Raw genomic sequence first — 20,523 nt, forward strand, 5'->3', positions numbered from 1 at the left:
GGGATTTTCAAAGTTGAGAACTTGGCTGGAAAAACGAAACATTCCGATTGACTTCAAAACCGTTGAAGCAGACAAGCTTAACGACATCTTGAGGAAGTTTTATGCTGAAGTTAGAAGTGCTAAAAATGAAATGTTTACACCGAGCTCGATGACTGGAATTCGTGCTGCGATAAATAGAACACTCTTGGCTCCACCCTATTCCAGAAATATGAACATCATAGCAGACAGAGAATTTAGTACTGCCAATGATATGTTCTCTGCTAGATGCAAAATTTATTATAAGACCAACAACAAGAAGCCAAAACATAAAGATCCCATCGAACGGGCTGATATGAATCGGTTGCAAATTTATTTCTCGAACTGCTTTGACGATTCTTCTAAACTTCAAGAATGTGTCTGGTTTAATCTATGCTTACATTTCGGTCGAAGAGGACGTGAGGGTTGGAGAGAGCTGCAAAAAGAACATTTCACTGTGATGACAGATGCTAAAGGTAATCGTTATGTCACTATGGTCTTGACAGAAAGTACCAAAAATAACCCAGGTGGATACAAACAGAGTGCTCAGGACTATTCTGATGTCAGAATGTACGAAGTAGCTTCGAGTCAATTGTGTCCAGTGAAAGTTTTCCAGTTTTATGTTGAGAAGCTTCATCCGGACAATCCAAATCTTTTTGCCAAGTCCAAAAAGTCATTTGTCAAAGACGAAACAACCTGGTATACCCACGAAGTCATAGGGAAAAATCTGTTGGTTAACATCATGAAACAGATTTCAAACAAAGCTGGCCTGAGCAAAGTTTACACGAACCATTGTGTGCGAGCCTCGACGGTCACAAGCCTGTACCAAGCTGGTATAGATACCCAGCAAATTTGCTCGATCACGAAGCACAAAAACGAATCAACACTGAGCCACTACATTTCCTCAACTTCGGACGAGCAAAAAATAAAAGCCTCTAGAATTCTGTCAGGTACATTGGTTCCCGTACCAGTCGAAGAATCGGAAACAACAGCCACAAACCAACTACAAGAAGCATCAGCAACGAACGAACCTACATCGACACATATGATTCAGTCCGTTATGCCAAATGGTATTTTCAATAACTGTACGATAAATTTTCAAGGCTTTTCTAGGCAATCGTGTTAATAACTGACAGAGAAAATTAATATAATGTGTGATTGGTTTATAAATTGAAAGTTATACAAAATTTATTTATTGTTAATTGAGAAGTTTATGGAATTTTCTTTAAGTAATATGGTTGATAACACTGCAAATTTTACTTTGTCATTTTATATTCTGAACCTTTCTGAACCTCTTTTTGAAAAATATCTAAAAAAATAGTGCTCTAAAAACAGTGACAGAATTTCGATATTGGGATAAATTGTTTTGTTATTTTCGGCATGATAGAACCAGAAATATTTTCGGACATTACTCTGAAGGAAGATATTCCCCAAAGCCAAAATTTTCGATAGAAAAGTAATAAGTTTTCTTTTTTCGAACATTGCTCTGAAGGAAGATATTGCCCAAAATGTTAGAAATAAAAAAGAAACGTAAATATGAATAATAATAGTAATAGCGCTAAGTTTTCGTTCGTTGTTATTATTTTTGTCCCTTGCAGTTTTTGATTATCGGCCCTCCAGTGCCATTTGCGCCAAAATAATAACAACGACCTCAAACTGAACGCTATTGTTATATTGACTTTCGGCGATTGGTTCATTCAAAGCAAGTTAGGAATTGTGCAAAATGTGAGCACTTTTATTTTTCTTATAAGCATCACTCGAGTGACTTAGGGCAAGTCTCAATAACCTAATATAAGTCATATTCAGAGATCCGCTTAGGGCTCTAAAGTACCTCTATACCTTGAATTTTATGACTCAGGTTGTTACCTAATTAAATATCACCCCAAAAATCTATAATTAAAGAATTGTAATCATGACGTAATACTTAGATCGAATTTGGTGACGTCATGAATCGTATAATCGCTATAATATTAAAAATACATGTTCAATCTTTCCCAAATTTGAACCAAAGATGCATCTCACTGCTATGTAACTTTTTGAAAAATTTGATAAAGTCAGCGTAAAATTGCATTTTTCGACTTTTTGCATTTTTTGCTGACGTCATCAAAACTTTCAAAAAATTTTTTTTTGAAAAGTTTGGCATTTAATGAGTGTTTGGTGATTGAGGCTAGAGAAGCCCATGGGATAACAAAACGATATACGACCAACGCATTGGAGAACCAACACCGCATTGAGAAAAAGGAATTGAAAGAGGACAAGATCCCAAAACATATGGCTGATGTATCTGAAAAGCTTGGAGAATGTGTCCAGTCTTATTACACCGAGGCTCGAAGAGCTATCCGTGGTATCGGAAAATATCGTTTGGCGCCAGATTATCGATACCTGGTGCTCATGGAATGACGAAAAAAGAGATGCATACTTCAAAAAGTTCATGCGCGCTAGACCACTAGCATACGCTTTCGAAATACCAGAAAATGCTGGCAAGAAACCAAAATCGAAGAAGAAGAAGGTCACAAAAAGAGCCAGAAATATTCATTACACGAGAAACAGCACCGGTGAAGAAATTGAAAATTCAAAAAAACTTAGCAGGTGTCGATGGGGCATGGCAGGTAACTCAAATTTGTATGCATACTCAGAAATTCTACAGTTTTTTTCTGCAGTTCAAATAGTCTCACAAGGGCGTGTGCGGGTAAAATTTTGCGGGCTACACGTCATTTCTATAAGGATAACTAAGCACTTATCTGCGACAAATACCTTAAGGGAAGAAGTTTTTGCGGGAATTTAATTTCGCGGATTGGCAATTTTGTAAATTTTCGCGGGGATTTAATTTAGCGGATTGGCGTAATTTTCGTCCTGCGAAAATTTCTATCCTCAAGGTATTGGCGAGAATTGTCCAAATTAAGGCTGGGGTATCCTGAGAGTATTTCTTATTCAAACAGTTGAATCAGCGTCCTTGGTTGAATTAAAAATAACCTTGCAAACGAACTTTTGTGTTAGTGTACAGAGAATGAACCAGAGATGGACTTGTCTTCCCTCGACCCATCAACCAAACAGTAACGGAGTATACGTCGGTCCTTCGAAGTGACCACAAGTTGTGTCCGAAGACAGTTAAACGCTGCCAAAAATGCCGCAAAGATTTTTTATTAAAAGATTTATTGGTAATAAAGAGCTTTGGTGATCGTGGGGAGTATCAAAACACCAATGGCCAATTTGTTCAAACTGAAGGGAACATTATGCATTTCAAGACGAAGGCGGGAATTAATTTTCGCGGTTTTGCACGTTTTTGGACAAATTTCTTTCATTTTCCTAGGGACTATTCAAGTCTTTGATAAAATTTTGCAAAATTTGAATTTTGCGGGCTCTACTTTTCGCGGTTTTGCTGAAAAACCGCGAAAAAAGCGAAAATTAGTTACCCCAAAAATTAGCTCCCTTAAGGTAAACTGAATACTTTAATCGAATTAGTTTTGCTATATTTAAACTCCCGAGACAGAATGTTTTCGACATGCTGCACATATCCCTGACTTATTCACCGAAAGTCAATACCCCTTGAATCAAAATTTATGGAATGTCTTCTTATAAAGATGATGCTTATAAGAAAAATAAATATGCTCACATTTTGCACAATCCTCAACTTGCTTTGAAAGAACCAGTCGCCGAAAGTCAATTCCCCTTGAATTAAAACATCTGTATTGTATTCTTATAAAGATGATGCTTATAAGAAAAATAAATATGCTCACATTTTGCACAATACCCCTTGAATGGAAAATTATCGATGGATTTCTTATAAAGATTATGCTTACAAAAAATGCACAATCCCTAACTTGTATTTGCCTGCACAACAGTACCATTGGTGAGTGAGTAACAACGCTAAATAAACACTGTTCAACGTTTTCAAAACACGATTCACCTTGTAATAATAATATATAATAATAATAATTTCTTTCTTTCTTGTTGGGAGAACGTAGTTCCAAATCAAAAATTCATAACTAATAAAATCCAACATTTTACAAAATAAAATTAAAAACGACGAGATCTTTTGTGTTCAATTACCGACAGATGTTACATGAACATTTAGAGCCATTCCAGTTTTTTATCTCAGTTTTGAACTTGGCTGGGGGTGGGCCGAAAAGCTTTGAGAGCATCAGTTCAACCTGTACTACGGGAGCCAGGGGTGATGCTGTTGGAGTGAAAGTAAGCAGGGGAGGTTGATGCGTACCACATAGCCACTCACCTTCTCAGACTGCTGTGTATGGCGAGAGCCAGTTACCTTCACGTGGTACCCCTGTTTGGAACAAAACACAGCCGATCTAGAGGAATGGAAAACCTCGATAAAACAACCCCACTCTCTGGCTGCAGGAGAGTTGGTAGTTGCTGAAGCAGACAACGACAAACCGTTTGTACTGGTCCAACATCAAAGCTGTTTGGCGGATGATTGTCGTCGTACAACAACGGCAGAGAGCAAAAAGTCAAAATCTGACTACTGCGCGTCATGGTAGGCGTAGCGAGCCACCATGGCTAATCCTTAGCTACTAGAAAAAGCTATGACAAAGTCCATTCGAAGCACCAAGGTTAAAGCCCTTGATCCTCTACTTGACGCATCAAGTCTTGACGAAAGTACCCTATCGTCCCATGACGAACCAGCTCTCAATCCTTCTGGAAGACCTGATTCTAATAGAACTCGACGTGTCAAGCTATCCAAACCCTCTCAATCGTACAAAACTGGTACGTTAAACTGCAGAACTCTTTCAACCATATCTTCGCGTAAAGAACTTAACCATCTTGTGTCAAAACACGATATCAAAATACTCTGTGTCCAAGAACACCGTTACGTTCATAAACCGAGCGATCCTGAAATTGTTTCCCATGACCTTGGCAATTGCACACTCTTTACATCCTCAGCCACAAGAAATGAGCAAGGAGCATCCATTCACGGTGTTGGCATTGTAGTCCACTCTTCCATTCTACCCTTACTAACTTTTGTAGACTCTATTGACGAGAATATTATGATCGCTGTCTTCAAAGGCAACCCAAAAACGTGTGTCTTGTCCTGCTACTCACCTCACAACTCGAGACCTGAACAAGAGGTCATTGACTTCTACGAAACTCTTGATCTGATAACTGAAGCCATACCTCATCACAACATGTTACTAATCCAAGGAGATTTCAATGCTAGACTAGAAGGCAAATTTTCCTTCCATGATGATTTTAACAGAAACGGCAAATATTTACGCGAATTCGCAGAACAACATAATCTGGTCGTAGGCAACATCACTTTTCAAAAGCCTCGCAAAAAGCTCTGGACCTGGCGCTCACCACGTGGAGATCTTGCACAGATAGACTACTGCATGTATAGGAAACGTTGGCGAAACAGCATCCCCAACTGCCAAGCTTACTCGTCTTCCAATCCAATTGGAAGTGATCATCGCATTGTATCGACTACGATTCAAATGAGTTTCCGAACACCAAAGCCTAACCGGTCAAAACGTCTTAATTGGCAAGCCATACGAAATGACATAGATCTTGGCACTAGGATCGGTGCAAACATTGCTGCTAAGTTCAAAGCTCTTCCTGATATGTCAAAAAACTACTCAGAATTTTTGAAAGTATCTAACCAAGAAGGCCTTCTTCATCTTCCTAAGAAGAAAATTGAAGCTCCTGTCTCAGAAGATATCCTCGAGAATCGATTACTGCGCCAGTCCAAAGCATCCAAGCCAAACAACAAAATATTAAAACAACTCACGATGATCTTGAAGAGAAAAGAATCAACGACACGCTCAAATTATTCGAAAGTAAGTCGTCTACTGACAGTAGAAATGCTTGGAATCTCGTAAAAGAGTTGTCTGGAAAGAAATCCACCTCTCAAAATTTCATTTCCGGAGAAGATAGACCCAAAATCTGGAAAAATCATTTCCAAAAACTTTTAAACAACACTCCCGATGTGACAGAGAACGTCGAAATCGTGAGAGTCTTTGAAGAATTGAAAGATATACGGAAAGGTGACTTTGATATTAACGAGCTAACAAAAGCAATAAAACAAATGAATTCCTGTTGAATTCTGGAAAATTGAGAATCTCAATCAAATCCTGTTACAGTTTTGCAATTCTGCTTACCATGGTGACAGACCAACTGAATGGGGACTTCTTAAACTGATTCCTGTGCCAAAAAAAGGTGATTTATCTAAACCCGACAATTATCGCGGTATCTCTCTTGCACAGACAGCATCAAAGATTTTTAATCGTCTTATTCTAAATCGTATAAGACCGGCCATTGACAAAGTTTTGAGACCTAACCAAAACGGGTTTCGTGAAAATCGATCAACTTCGTCCCATCTACTCGCCCTTCGTAGACTTATAGAAGAGCTAAAAAATCACAAACAAGAAGCTGTCCTTGTATTCATCGATTTCAAAAAGGCTTTTGACTCGATCATAAGAGACAAGATGTTCTCTATATTAGAGGCCTATGGTATACCACTTGAAACTGTCAACGCAATAAGGACTTCTTACAGAGATACATCATGTTACGTTTCCACCCCTGATGGCGACTCAGATCCTTTTAAAATCGTGACTGGAGTTTTGCAAGGTGATCCATTGGCACCCTTTTTATTCATCATTTGTCTAGACTACGCTATGAGATCTGCAATCCTTGATACAGACGGAATAGTTTTGAAACGTAGGAGAAGCAGAAGACATCCTCCACTACTTCTTAGTGATTTAGACTTCGCTGACGACATCGCATTGATCGAAGAAACCATCAAAAAGGCACAAGATCTCCTACATCGCGTTGAAACTGATTGCCAGCGGGTTGGTCTTTATCTGAATCCAAAGAAAACAAAGTATATGCTTGTGAACTCGAATGATTCTTCCCCTTTAAAAACTTCAAACGATAGTATCATTGAAAAAGTCGATGATTTTACCTACCTGGGTGGTCTGACAAACACTGCTAACGACATGAATGTACGGATTGGAAAAGCTTGGGGCGCAGTAAACGCCCTGACTAAAGTATGGAAGTCTCCAGTTAATAAGAAAACAAAAATAAAGGTTTTCAGACAAACAGCCGAATCAATATTGCTCTATGGATCTGATTCTTGGACCATGACAAAGACCCTTGCAAAATCCCTTGATGGAAAATACACAAAAATGCTGAGAGTTGTCTGCAACGTACCTCCAACGACACGTATGTCTAACAAAGTCCTTTATGGAAACATTCCTCCAATCTCTGCAACAATACGAAAACGTCGACTTGCTCTCGCCGGTCACGTAGCACGTCGAGAAGAGCCCGCCTCGCAGCTATTGATGTGGTCACCCGACTCGAAGAGAAAGACTGGAAGACCTTTCACTACCTTGAAAAGTGTCATACTTGAGGATACTGGTTTAACAAAGAAAGAAGCGATCAACATCATGAAAGACAGAGAAGCTTGGAGAAAATTTGTCGTAGCTTCACCCTCTCGCTGAGAGGGATGAAGTTATGTATGTATGTATGAACTTGGCTAAATCTTTGATGTCATGTAATTTCAACTTTTTTGGCAATTGGTTCCACAGCAAAGATGCTCTAAAAGATAAACCGTAAATACCGAACGTATAGCGGGTAGCTTCAGGGTGGATCAGAAGTTTTGCAGAGCGGAGATTGATTTCAACCTCTTTAATTTTAAAAATTTCTGCCATGAAGCTAGGACTTAAGCCATTGATAGACTTGAAGACTTCCACCATCAGATACTGGAGATTCCGAGTGTGGATTTGAACAGTATTTGTACGGTTTAGTACAGTTCCGTAGGATAAGGAGAAGTTTGAATGTACTACACGTAGAGCCCTTTTGTGCACTCTTTTTATTTCGTTATCGGATGCTCGAGAAGAAAACATCCAAATTAAGGGGCAATATTTGAAGTGACAAAGTATAAAAGAGTTACAGAGAGTTAGGGCTTTTCCTTGATCCAAATATTTCCTTATTCTTTGGAGAGCTGTAGTGTTCCTATTTACAGTAGAACAAATCTACTTGTTGGTTAAGATTAAGTTTTTCATCAAAAATTACTCCTAACAAAACAACCGAATGTTTTGCTTTAACTATCACATTTTCACATGTGATGTAAAGCATCTATCCAGCCACATATCGAACCAAAACAAAGTAAATCCATTATTTAACTAAAATCATAATAAACTTGACACTTTTGAAAACACAATCACGAGGGGAATATTTTACTTTCACATCCTTTCGAAGAATGGAGATAGATGACTACTTTTCTTTACAACATAAAGTTTTTTTTATTGAAAACCTTCTAGCTGGTGATCAAACTATTGATGTCGTCATTCAAGATGGAATTGGTAAGATAACGTAATTCTAACAAGACGACTTGAAGTCGAAAATTTTGCCTAGAATTTAAACTACATAGGAAAAACAAGAAGTAGAGATTGAAGTTAATCTGAAATCTACTTTACATCAAGCCTTGATGAAACAATTTTTCAAGAACAACGAGGCTTAAAATCGCTAAAAAAAAGACCAATTTAAGAACTAATAAACAAAGGTAATATCACCGTCTATCAAGAGTTATTGATTTAACTCTTATAAAGTAAATGCTTATGAAAAAAAATGAATATGCTCATATTGTGCGCCAATATTGGGTGAAAGGTATATCACCGTCTATCGAGATTTATTGATATCATTCTTATAGAGTAAATGCTTATGAAAGAAATGAATATGCTCATATTGTGCGCCATCCCTTGTATACTTTGTAAGAACTAATTACCAAAAGTTATATTACCGTCTATCAAGAGGTAGTGATTTGATTCTTATAAAGTATATGCATATAAGAAAAATGAATATGCTCATATTGTGCGCCATCTCTTGTTTACTTTGTATAAACTAAATACCGAAAGGTATATCACCGTCTATCAAGAGTTATTGATTTGATTCTTATAAAGTATATGCTCTACACGACACGGTAGCGTACGGTCATGCTCTGACTTTCATAATTTTGGAGTTTCAAACTTAAAGAAGTTTTTACTTTAGTGACGTTTCTTTGAATGGAGGATTGATTATTTTACCATTTTTGGAGCTTGCTGATATTATATAGAGTTTATCTGGAGTCGAAATTGAAATTTTCAAGTGTTTGTTGGATTACCTTTACATCTGGCAATATTACAAGGATGAAAGATATGAGCAAGTACTGAGGGACTAATAGTACACGTTTGTTCATGATTTCAATTTTGAAGACGAGATAAACTTATAAAAACTTATTATATAATTGCATCACTCAAAGTTGGGAAATATTTTTTCTCACTCAAGAAGCACTTTTTCTCTTATACATTGAATTGGAAAAAGTTGAACGTTTTACTTTTTCGAGATGAATCGCTTCGTCATTTTAATGATCTTAATTGCTCTTAATGCATTCGTTCACACTTCGATAATCGATTACGTCGTTACAAAAAAGAATGAATCTTTTTGTAAACACAACCCATCGAAAATCAAAAGAATGAAATCGCCTGTTAGTTATTACACAAACTCTGATGCAACTTTCAACATCGTATTATCTGGTGATATTGAAATCAATCCCGGTCCTGCACCTAAATGCACTAAGTGTGATAAAGGAGTTGGAACTAACAGGAAGCGCCTTCAATGCGTCAAATGTCTCTGCCTTACCCATGCATCATGCTTAACGCTCTCCAAATACGAACAAAAACATATGACATCTCGCATCGTTGTACAATGGACATGCAGCGATTGTACTTTGACTGTCCTACCCTTCTTTGGTTTGAGAGATTTGAATTTCGATGAAAGTTTTTCAAATGAGGAACTTGTTATTGAAAACACTCATCTAAAATTATTGAATGAGAACCGTAATTTGACTTCGATCGCACACATAAACGCTCAGTCGCTTCTTTCTACATTCACCGAATTCTCCACCATGTTAACCCTTCATCAGTTTGACATCATTACCGTCAATGAAACATGGCTGCAAGATAACAAACAACAGCTAGAATACGTTGAAATCGCCGGTTACACTCCTATCTTCAGACACCGAGGAAGTCGAGGAGGCGGTGTCGGTATCTACGCCAAAGATCACCTCCATTACCAACCTCGTAAGGACTTAACCAAAAATTCGACGCTAGAAATTCTCGCTGCTGAATTCCGTGGCCGAAATAAAAATACACCGTATCTTCTTGTTACCGTATACCAACCAAATTTCAAAGAAAAGGAAAAGTTACAATGGCTAGATCAATTTGAAACCACGATCGCTGAAATTTGTACCAAGTGGAGCGGAATTATTATTCTGACAGGGGATATGAACTTCGATCTCATTGGTCAAGAAAAGGAGTCGACCAAGCGTTACAAAGAACTTCTGTCATCATACAATCTATTTCAACATGTAACGAAACCAACGAGACCCAAAACACAAACCCTCATCGACCATGTGATCACCAACATACCAAGTAAAGTCAGCTTCACCGACGTATTATCTACAGATGAAGTAAGTGATCACGACACCCCCTACATTCTACTTAATATCAAGAAAGAACGTTTTGAACCTCGTTACAAATTCATTCGTGACGTCAGGAATCTTGACATGAACTCCTACGTCAATGAGATTTCTAATCTACCATTCAGTATCGTATATGCTTTTGATGACCCTGAAGACCAAATTGATATCCTTAATAATCTGATCCTCAGCTGCATCGAAACCCATGCCCCGTTAAAACGCATGAAATTAACACGTCCAATCGCACCATGGATGCGTGATCCAGCAATCGAAACTTGTCGAGCTAAACTTGAACTTATTCGTCAGCAAGCTCGAATAGATCCACGACTCAAAGCTTTATACAAAGAGAGGCTTACTGAGTATAAAAAGACACTGAAACAAACCAAAAATAACTTCTTCAAGAAATCTTTATCGTCTAAAGATCCTAAAGCTGTATGGAACACCATCCATCGAGTACTGAACAACCAAAAGTCAAGAATCAACCACCATCCCTCCGAGATGAATGAATATTATAACAAACTTGCTTCAGAACTCACTGGTAAACCTAATGTAGAAGCAACGTTACCGCCCAACCTTGAGGCATTGAATGACCAAACCTCGTTCAAAATCAAACATACCACGTATGATCAAGTAAACCAAATTCTAAAGAATATAAAGAATGACTGCTCTTGTGGCTCTGATAACATATCTATCAAGTTTGTTAAACCAATATCAGAGTTCGTCACATCACCACTCGTTCACATTATTAATAACTGTATCGACAAAAAAATCTTTCCTCGCCAATGGAAAGTGGCTCGAGTATGTCCAATTCCAAAGATTGATTCACCTATAAAGATCAAAGATTACCGTCCTATATCCGTACTTCCTGTACTTTCTAAAGTATTCGAGAGAGTTATCTTAGTCCAACTTTGCAAATTCATCGAAGACAAAGCACTTTACCACCAAACACAGTCTGGATTTCGTAAAGGTCACTCCACCACAACCTTACTCGTAAAACTGAGGGATGATATCAAGAAAGCGATGGCGAAAAGTGAAGTTACCATATCCATCCTAATAGACTACTCAAAAGCCTTCGATACTATTGATCACACCAATTTGCTTCTGAAATTACGAGACATGAATTTTTCCATTGATTCTCTGCAGTTATTATCGAGCTATTTAAAAGACAGAAAGCAATATGTCCAAGTCGAAGATAAAACTTCATCAATTAAATCTATGTTTTTCGGAGTTCCACAGGGTAGTATACTAGGCCCTGTGTTATTCAATCTATATGTCGTTGAACTTTCCGACCAAATATTATCCAGTAGCATTCAGTATGCCGACGACACCACCCTCTATCGGCACTGCAAAGTTAGAGACTTATTGCAGACTATCAAGGAAATGGAGAAAGATGTCGAAAATCTTCGATCCTGATCGAAGGATAGTAATCTACTTTTTAACAGTGATAAACTGCAACTTATCATCTTCCATTCAAATCGTATAAGGAATTACCCAAAGAATCAAAGTCTACTCTTTCGATGCTCTGGGAAATCCATCGAACACAAAGTCAATGTCAAACTACTTGGAGTTCAACTCGACGAAAATCTTACTTGGTCGACACACATAAACGGTATCATTAAATCATCTCAAGGCACCCTACGCTCTCTTCGAAAATTCAGTCGTTTCACACCCTTTAGTGTACGTAAAACACTTGCTGAAACATTGATACTATCAAAACTGAATTACAGTAATGTTGTCTTTGCACAGATTCCGAAATACCAACTTGATCGGCTACAAAAAATTCAGAACATAGCAGCTGGTTACGTTCTATCGCGATATGCTACCCTACACGATGTGATTGAATTAAAATGGTTACCTGTGAAAGAGTATTTTGAGCTCAACACGTCAAAAATTGTTCACAAATCCCGTCGTGATGCTAACCACCCCCATTATCTGAAAGTTGAGTTTTGTGATCAAAGTAAGGGTCTTCGATCCACAGATAAAGAATCTTTGGTCAAAGTTGTAAATGATGGCACTTTCCAATGTCAGGCACGATGTTATGATGATTTGCCGGAAAATATTAAATCTTTAGAAACTCTAGATGAATTTAATTCAGAGGCAAAGAAATTTTATTTTGACAAATCATTAGCTCGCTCTTTGTCTCTATGATAATATTTTTAGCTTAGAATTCTGTCCTTTTTCTAGGTTCAATTTTTTCTACCAATTTCTGTCACTATTACAACACTTCGACCTTTGATCCCGAATTCCATTCTTACATTACTATCCTATTCTAGCAATCTTATGCCTATTTCAATGATTTGATTTTTGTGTTCCCTTTTGCTATTTTAAGTTAATAATTTATCTTAATTTATCATTATTTTATTTTTCTTAGATCTTAGACTAACTAAATATATATATATTTTTTTTTATCACAAAAATTTTTGCTGCTTTAGGCAGATATACACATTTAGACCTTTTCAACCACTTTAGACTCTTTGCCATTTACTCAATATACTCATACTCAACTCCGGTAGTTTCACTACTCTCAAGTCTTCATTCTAGCCTCTTTTAGCCTCTGGGTCGTTATAATCCTTTTTAAACTTATATATTTAATAAAAATTTATAACTATTTATTCTATTTATTCTTTTGTATTTTCATTTTCATTTTTAAGTTTAGGCGGAAGAGCAATTTGTACAAATTGAAGCCAAATAAATGTGAAATAAAAAAAAAAAAAAAAAAAAAAAAATAAAATAAAATAAAAAAAAAATGCTCATAAGAAAAATGAATATGCTCATATTGTGCGCCATCTCTTGTTTACTTTGTATATACTAAATACCGAAAGGTATATCACCGTCTACCAAGAGCTATTGTGAGATTTTAAACCAAAAAAACTAAATTTAAACTAAAATAAAAATTGCAAAAATTTGACAAAAATCCTTTTTTTTTTGAGATTTTGACCGTTTTTTTGACAATTTCTGGTCAACGAGTGACCCAAGAAAGAACCTCCAAATTTGGCCTTCCTTTACTTTTTCTTCCCTCTAGCGAATTGAATTGAAGTTTTACCACTGGGAACCTTTCAATAGATTTCAATCGATGCTTTAATTTCTCTTACCTCAGTCGCCGCCCACCCTGCCCTCCCTAAATCGGGTAGCACCGAAAGCGCCAAAAAGAAAGAGAATCTAAGCTATTCAACGAGCTTCTAACTCCCTTTAGATCAGGAGACATAATCCTTTAAAGTTTGAAATAGAGATTTTTTTCAAAAACTTAGGAAAAAAGGACCTTGGCACTTAAAGGGTTAATCCTATTGGTTTTTGGTTCGATCTACAGGGCAGCAACATAGAGTACGTAACTTTGAACTAATTATGCATAGTTCTTAGCGTCATCTATGTTAACCAGCATCACTTTAAATCTAATACTGTGTTTACTGCATATTCTCCAATTATTGAATCTATGTCGCCTGTAAAAATGAAATTCAACTTCGAAAACAGAGATCTTGCCGTCTGTCCAACAAAAAATCCTCTCGATCAAAGAATGTGCAACATGTCATGTCCCTTGTCTGAAACGATTCATAGTCAAACTTGTGAACATAGGTGACGGTAAGAAATAAGGGTAGTTAGTTCAAGATTTTGCACTCGAGATGTTTGAACAAATGAAATCAACTTTGATTTCCGTTACAGACCGAGAACAAGAAGAAAACGACGAAGACGAAGAAGACGAGGAAGCAATTGAAGAATCTGGCCAAGTCATCGAACCAGAAAAATAACAAGAATATACATACTTTTCATCATCCTCATCCATTCAGCCATATGTCCAACCAAAACAAAGTAATTCAATTATTTAACTAATCATAATAAATTTGGCACTGTCGAAAATATAATCATTAGGGAAATATTCGAAAATCTCAAAAAATTGAAATTAAAATGAAGAAGAAATAATCAAATAAAGAAGAAATAAAACTTCAATTTTAGAGAGGCAACAGTACTCTCCAAAGAAATCAACCGTTCATCCAGTCAAAAGACATCAAACTAAATTTTAATAAAAATTTAAAGAAAATTATGACGTTCTAAGATTGAAGTTCATTCCCGTATAAAGGATAATTTCCCCTCGGTTTTAAAAGGAGTGTATTTTTATTTGCTTCATTGCCGTCTTTATTAATTGAAGTTTTTAAAAACAGTTATCATTTCAAATTATTCAAATCACTAATATCTTTCTCATTGTATAAGAGGTTTTAAGATTGAAGACACGTAAAACAACGTGTCACCTGTCCAGAAAGAGCAAGGTACTGAAAAGGGTCTTGTATTTTATAATAGACACCAAGAGTATTACCTAAAATATCTAGATTTTGAAATACACCCACCGCCCTTCTGCAGTTAGCAGAAATAGGGTTTGGAAAATTTAATGTCACCCCTAATTAAATAGTTAGCACCTTAAATAGTATTAGTTTTAACATATAAAGAACTCGTTGCCCCGTTTTTGTCTCTAGGTGATATTAAATAGTTGAGTAACACAGGACGACCTGTTTTGTATTTCTTGCATACCAAATAAATATGATTGATTGTTTAAGGCTCGAACTAACTAGATTTTAAAGGAGCAACAATAATATAAAGCTAAAGACATTAGTCGAATTAAGTTAAAACCTTAATTTATTTTGGAATAAATGCAAAAAAATATTTGATTTATAGTTATGTTACACTTTGCCATTCTTGTAGGTATTGTCAGATCCCCCCTAACAAGAGAAGAATATTTTATAAAATAAAAGCTTATTCCTTTCTTATAAAGTGACACTTGGAAGTCTTGTTGTAGTATTGTTTTAATATATTATATTTTCATAAGGAAATAATTTATTAAGCTATTAATATTGATTTAAATAATAAGCCGATCATATCTGATATATTTGAGGGCGCAGCTTCTGCCTCTAATTTATAAGTCATCTTTCAAAGGGTTCCAAACAAGAATATGTTAAAAATATTTTATACTTTAAAATGTTTGATTAGAATATATTTATTTACTGATTTGTTTTGTTTTGGTTTTTGTTTCCAGGCATGTCTCCTATTTCAATATGGTATCAGCCTAGAGCTTATCCAATCAAAACTATAATGAGTGTCCTCTATCTTGGACACGATATTGTCATTGGTAGAAAAAGTCTTTCCTAATGTGACGACATTAAGATGGAAAAACTTTATGGGTTAAAAGTACAACAAGCAAAGGAAATACTAAAATCTATGAAGAAAAAATATAACAAAGAAGGTGATCATACTTGTTTTCAAGCCTTTTATGAAAAGACAAAATTGCACTTTGATATAGCCCTTCCGGAGACTATATCATCCAAAGTTTACAATTTAGCCTTGCCGTATCCTGATTACCACATCCTCTATTAAGGTGCCATTTGTATAATAGCGGGCACCACAGATTGCTTACTCTTGGTACCACACCTGACTCTAGGCTTTGTCTTCATCTTGCCATTATCTTTTTCTTTGTATAGTTGTTTGTTTGAATGTTTTGTCTGTTTTGTATCATATTTGTTGGAATTGTCGGTCGAGCAATTGGGGTGTGATGGTGTTTAAGTTTTTGCTGAGATTATGTTGAGGGTAGTGTTTTGATCCATGAGAGATTTTCAAACTTTTCTTAGATATAAGACCTAAAGAAACCTTTTGGAAAGTAAGACGGGATGATTGAGTTTCTTATAAAGAATATATTATATTTCAATTTTATAGAAAAAATGATTAAAATTAAAGGTTTCATAATGAAATCCGGAACATTCCGACATGTTAACGCCAGCATTCCTTGGGAATATGACTTGTATAAGAACAAATTAGAGGAGTGCAGATTTGACTATAAAAAATTGTTAAACTTTATGATAATCTTTTTGGTCATATGTTTATGAATGTTATTGTGTAGTCATTTTTGGCAATTAATTACCGATTTTACCGTCCACCACAGATTGACGAAGTAAGTAAATTCACCGACACAAGCCCTGGCATTTCGATTTTTCACACGCTTGACACGTGTTTTACCCCTAGATGTTACAAATCGAATAGACAAAGCCCTTTTTCATGATTTCTTGTTAGCCCCTGGAAAATATGCCTTTCAAACCCTATTTACGGTTTTTTCTGTAAGAGCCTCAATATTTTCTATTAAAACATCTTTCAGGATTGAATCCAATTAAGCTGTACCAAATCAAAGGAAAAATATGGTGTAATTTCATTATTGTTTTTCAAAATATATTTATTGGTGATTTTTAACAATCGTTTGTCAATTGCATTGTCTCGTAAGTGAAACAGGATTCAGTCTGAGCTGTGTCTTTAGAAGACCACAAAGACCACAAATACTCTTTTCCGCCACCTGGTGGTTAATTTTTCACCATTAGCCTTTAGAAGACCACACATTTTATATCAAGCAAAAGCTAAGGTAGAATTCAACAGGAACCAAAACATTCAAGCATCATGCCATCTAATCATCAGTTCAATGTGGAATAGCTGTATCAGTAGCTTTTAGTTAGTTCCTTTGATAATTTAGGACAAAATTCCATAAGTGATAACAGTTTGAATCGGTGTTGAAATCGGCAGCTATCGACAATCAATGTTATGACATGACATATCAAGGTGAACCTTGAATCTTCTTCAAAAATCATTGTTGGTATTTTACTGGTTGTAAGAAAGCTTAAACATTTTTGCGAAGCTAATTCATGAGCTATATTGCTATATTGTGTGCACGTACCTTTAACTTCTATCCCAAGCGAAAATTGACCAAAAATTTGCTATATAAATCACATCTTTAAACCGATGATTTTGTATTGTATTTTCCTTATTTTTGTATTTTTGCTTTTTTTATGCGAATGAGTTTTGGGAAATCTTTTGTTGAAAAATATGTGTGTTTGGGGTATTATAAGGCTTAAGACCCTGTCTCTTTTAGGGTTTTATCAGTGGCCCTTATTTTTGCTAGCAACTTGCGAATTGAGGTAGACGTAGAGTCTGGATCGCTTTGCTAATCCAAAACATCAAGCCAGAGCTCAAAATGACCATAAAACTGAGTAATATAAGTGTAATAGGTGCTAGACATCAGCCTTGCCTTTGCTGTGACTACTGCTTTGTTTGGATTCCACTGCTCTATGTACCATCTTTAAAAATGAAAAATTCCGTGAAGGAGAGTTGATAAAAGCCTCCGTGAAGAAAAAGGGCGCGAAAATGGTTCATTTTGATGGCTCATGTTGGAGCCATCAAATGAAGAGTATGTGAATCAAAAAAGCTCAAAAAATTCTCGAACATCCATGTGACTATCACTTTAAAACAAACATGTCCAATATTATGGCCAATGACCAATGATAACGATTTGTTCGAGAAAACTGTAAATGTTTATGTTACATTTACTATTATCCTAATACTATCATACTATCCTGTATTTTTTTCCATATTATTATCCTTTATTTCCCCTTTTTCATCGGTTTCCATGGAAACACATTTTGAATTATTTCTATAGGAAGTTTTTCTTTATATAATAGGAAAGGAAAGGGAATTATTGAAATTTGTGTAAAATTGTATCGGCGCCAAACATTGGTTATCCATTTAAGGGGATTTAATTTATTTTTATTAATATCTCTTTCATCACCATATAAAAATGGTATAAATAAAATAACATATAAATGCTTTGTCTATCCTATATACATTTAAAAATCTTCTCTTTTTTTTAAATAAAAATTCACTGTTTTAAAATGGAAAAAAAATATTTTTATATTCCGGCCGTGACAAAAAGTTGGACTCGAAGACTGAAAGAAACCGCAATACGGTAATACTTCGATAGGGAATCACCATCAAAGGGAGTAGGGGATAGGCGAAATTAGAGGGTGGGGTTTCCTGTCATGGAATCCCCTGGACGTAAAAATAGAAAACGAAAATTATAGAAAACTTTTAGATTTAATGTAAATGGTTTTATTTGTAGACTAGAACGATAAAGCATATGTGACGTATAGGGCTTAGGGGTATGTAAATGGTGACATTGGTGTAAAGGGTGTAAATGGTTCAAACGACAACCAATGGTAATTTGATTGATGTAAATGGTAGTGAAAACGAGATGAAAGTCAACCGTGCTTATTACCACTCAAATGACGTCTTTTAGTCAAAATATTGATGTAAAAGTAAATTATAATGCCTGTCAAGTCAAAATTCTGACGTTCTAGACTAGCGTCAAGGGGATAAATTTTGGCGTTGATTTAATTTAGCGATTGATCAAAATACAATGAAATTTTCACATAATATTAAATTATTTTTGTTAAATTTAACGGGGATTGAATTTGACGAACGGTCTTAGATACCATAATTGACGTGAGTGGTAGGAAAATGAAAATTGGCGAGCTAATCTAGCAGACAGACTTTAAAAAGGCGAAAACAAAAACCGAAATTTCAAGGGAGCTATCTTTCTAAATAAACAACATTTAATTTTCTTACTTTTAATAAGATATTTTGATATTTTCCAAATATACATATATACAGATAAAAATATAATATCTATTATTTACGTTGTGAAAAACGAACAACATTGCTGCAATTGGGTAAATTGTACCATTATAAAGCTTAGGTTTGAACGTTGAAAGATGTCCAGGATAAACTGACACGATGTTTCTTTTAACAACTGATACAAGAGCAAACATTGACATCAAGCCCGACCAAGTGGGGTTTTTAAGATTGAGAATTGCTTCCTTTACAATTATATCAGCCTCCTTGTAGTTATGGCATTCTTTCTTAACTATAGTATTGTTGAGCTTGTCTATTTTTAACGTTGGGTCCTCATCAATTTTCTTTGTTAGAAACGGATGACATCGATAGAACTTACGCTGGAGAAACAACTCAATAGAAACAGCAACACGTAAATCTCTGGCTAGTTTTTCAGTTCCTATGAGTAGTATGGAGCAAGAGTTGAACAAACAATTACCACCAGCAGTAGCCCTAAAATATATGAAATACATCTTAAATTAAAAGGCTAGATGCTCGTATATAACCAAAAGCCTCATAAGGCATAGAAAATTGAAGATACTTCTCTAACTTGTTTCATTTGGTTTGTCAGTGTGTGGAAATATACGAAAAACAGAAGAAAAAAAAACGTGAAAAAAATGTAGGTTTTCTTTAATTTTGCCCATATTTTTAGTGTGCAATATGCTAATATAGTTAGAATATATTACATAGGCAGCAATCACAAATTCCTCAATTTTTCACCCTTGTCAGTTGTAAACATTTTTTAGATACTTCTGGCGTTTGACGTTAACTGAGGTGAAAAAAAAGTTCGATAGCCTAGTCAGCCAAAACAAAAGCACATTAAGTATGCGTGGTTATAAATTATGAACTTTGAAAACTGACATTTAACAAAAAACAACGTTACAACGCTATCAATGCGCTAGAAATGGCCCACAAAAATTCAGCAACAAAAAAAAATTTAACAAAGGACGCCATCGCCAAACTGTCACGCAAGTTATGTTACAAGCCCCAACTTTGGCAGGAAGTCTCTCTGGAAGGATTGGAGAAGTGTTGAGACGGTTGGTTGGAAAGTCGGTTGTGGCAGCTTTAAAACCAAACGTCTTGAAATGTGTTGGATAGCTTCAGCTTTGTGGTGGCCAGAAGTCCATGCTATGCGAACCTTATTTGAAGAAGAAAATTGATGCAATCTTGTTGGTTGATGCTGAGAACGCTTTCAATCGAATAAATTGACGAGTCATGATTCACACCATTCACATTGTTTGTCCTGAGATTGCTACCTTCATCAGCAACACATACTCGTCAAGTGCAAGGCTCTTCGTCAGTGGTGGATATGAAATCAGTTCATCAGGAGGTACAACCCAAGGAGATCCTGTGGCCATGCCTCTCTACGCTTTAGCACTCGTCCCCTTGTTGGAAAACATCGACTCAAACAACATCAAGCAAGTCGCATATGCTGATGACCTAAGTGCTGCTGGTCAACTGAAGTTTCTTCTAAGATGATGGGTAAAGCTTCAAAACGTTGGTCCACATCTTGGCTACTTTCCCAAAAGCTCGAAATCATGGCTAGTAGTAAAGCCAGACAAGTATGAGCTCGC

General features: G+C 35.9%; 1 protein-coding gene across 1 annotated transcript; it reads left to right on the plus strand.

Annotated features, from left to right (window-relative positions):
* Positions 1-4,556: 4,556 nt before the first annotated feature.
* On the plus strand, positions 4,557-7,466 carry LOC136798994 (uncharacterized). Its single transcript, XM_067055681.1, has 2 exons — positions 4,557-5,804; positions 6,108-7,466. The coding sequence occupies exons 1-2, from the start codon at positions 4,557-4,559 to the stop codon at positions 7,464-7,466; spliced, it is 2,607 nt and encodes an 868-aa protein (XP_066911782.1).
* Positions 7,467-20,523: the final 13,057 nt, after the last annotated feature.

This window comes from Clytia hemisphaerica, unplaced genomic scaffold (assembly GCF_902728285.1).
Source record: "Clytia hemisphaerica strain Z4C2 unplaced genomic scaffold, Clytia hemisphaerica genome assembly, whole genome shotgun sequence".
In the NCBI taxonomy this organism is placed as follows: domain Eukaryota; kingdom Metazoa; phylum Cnidaria; class Hydrozoa; order Leptothecata; family Clytiidae; genus Clytia; species Clytia hemisphaerica.

Bases quoted from the DNA above. Each gene is read 5' to 3' on its own strand.
- LOC136798994 (XM_067055681.1), top strand. From the start codon at position 4,557: ATGACAAAGTCCATTCGAAGCACCAAGGTTAAAGCCCTTGATCCTCTA. The intron at 5,805-6,107 runs GTAAGTCGTCTA...ATCCTGTTACAG, and splicing joins CACGCTCAAATTATTCGAAA to TTTTGCAATTCTGCTTACCA.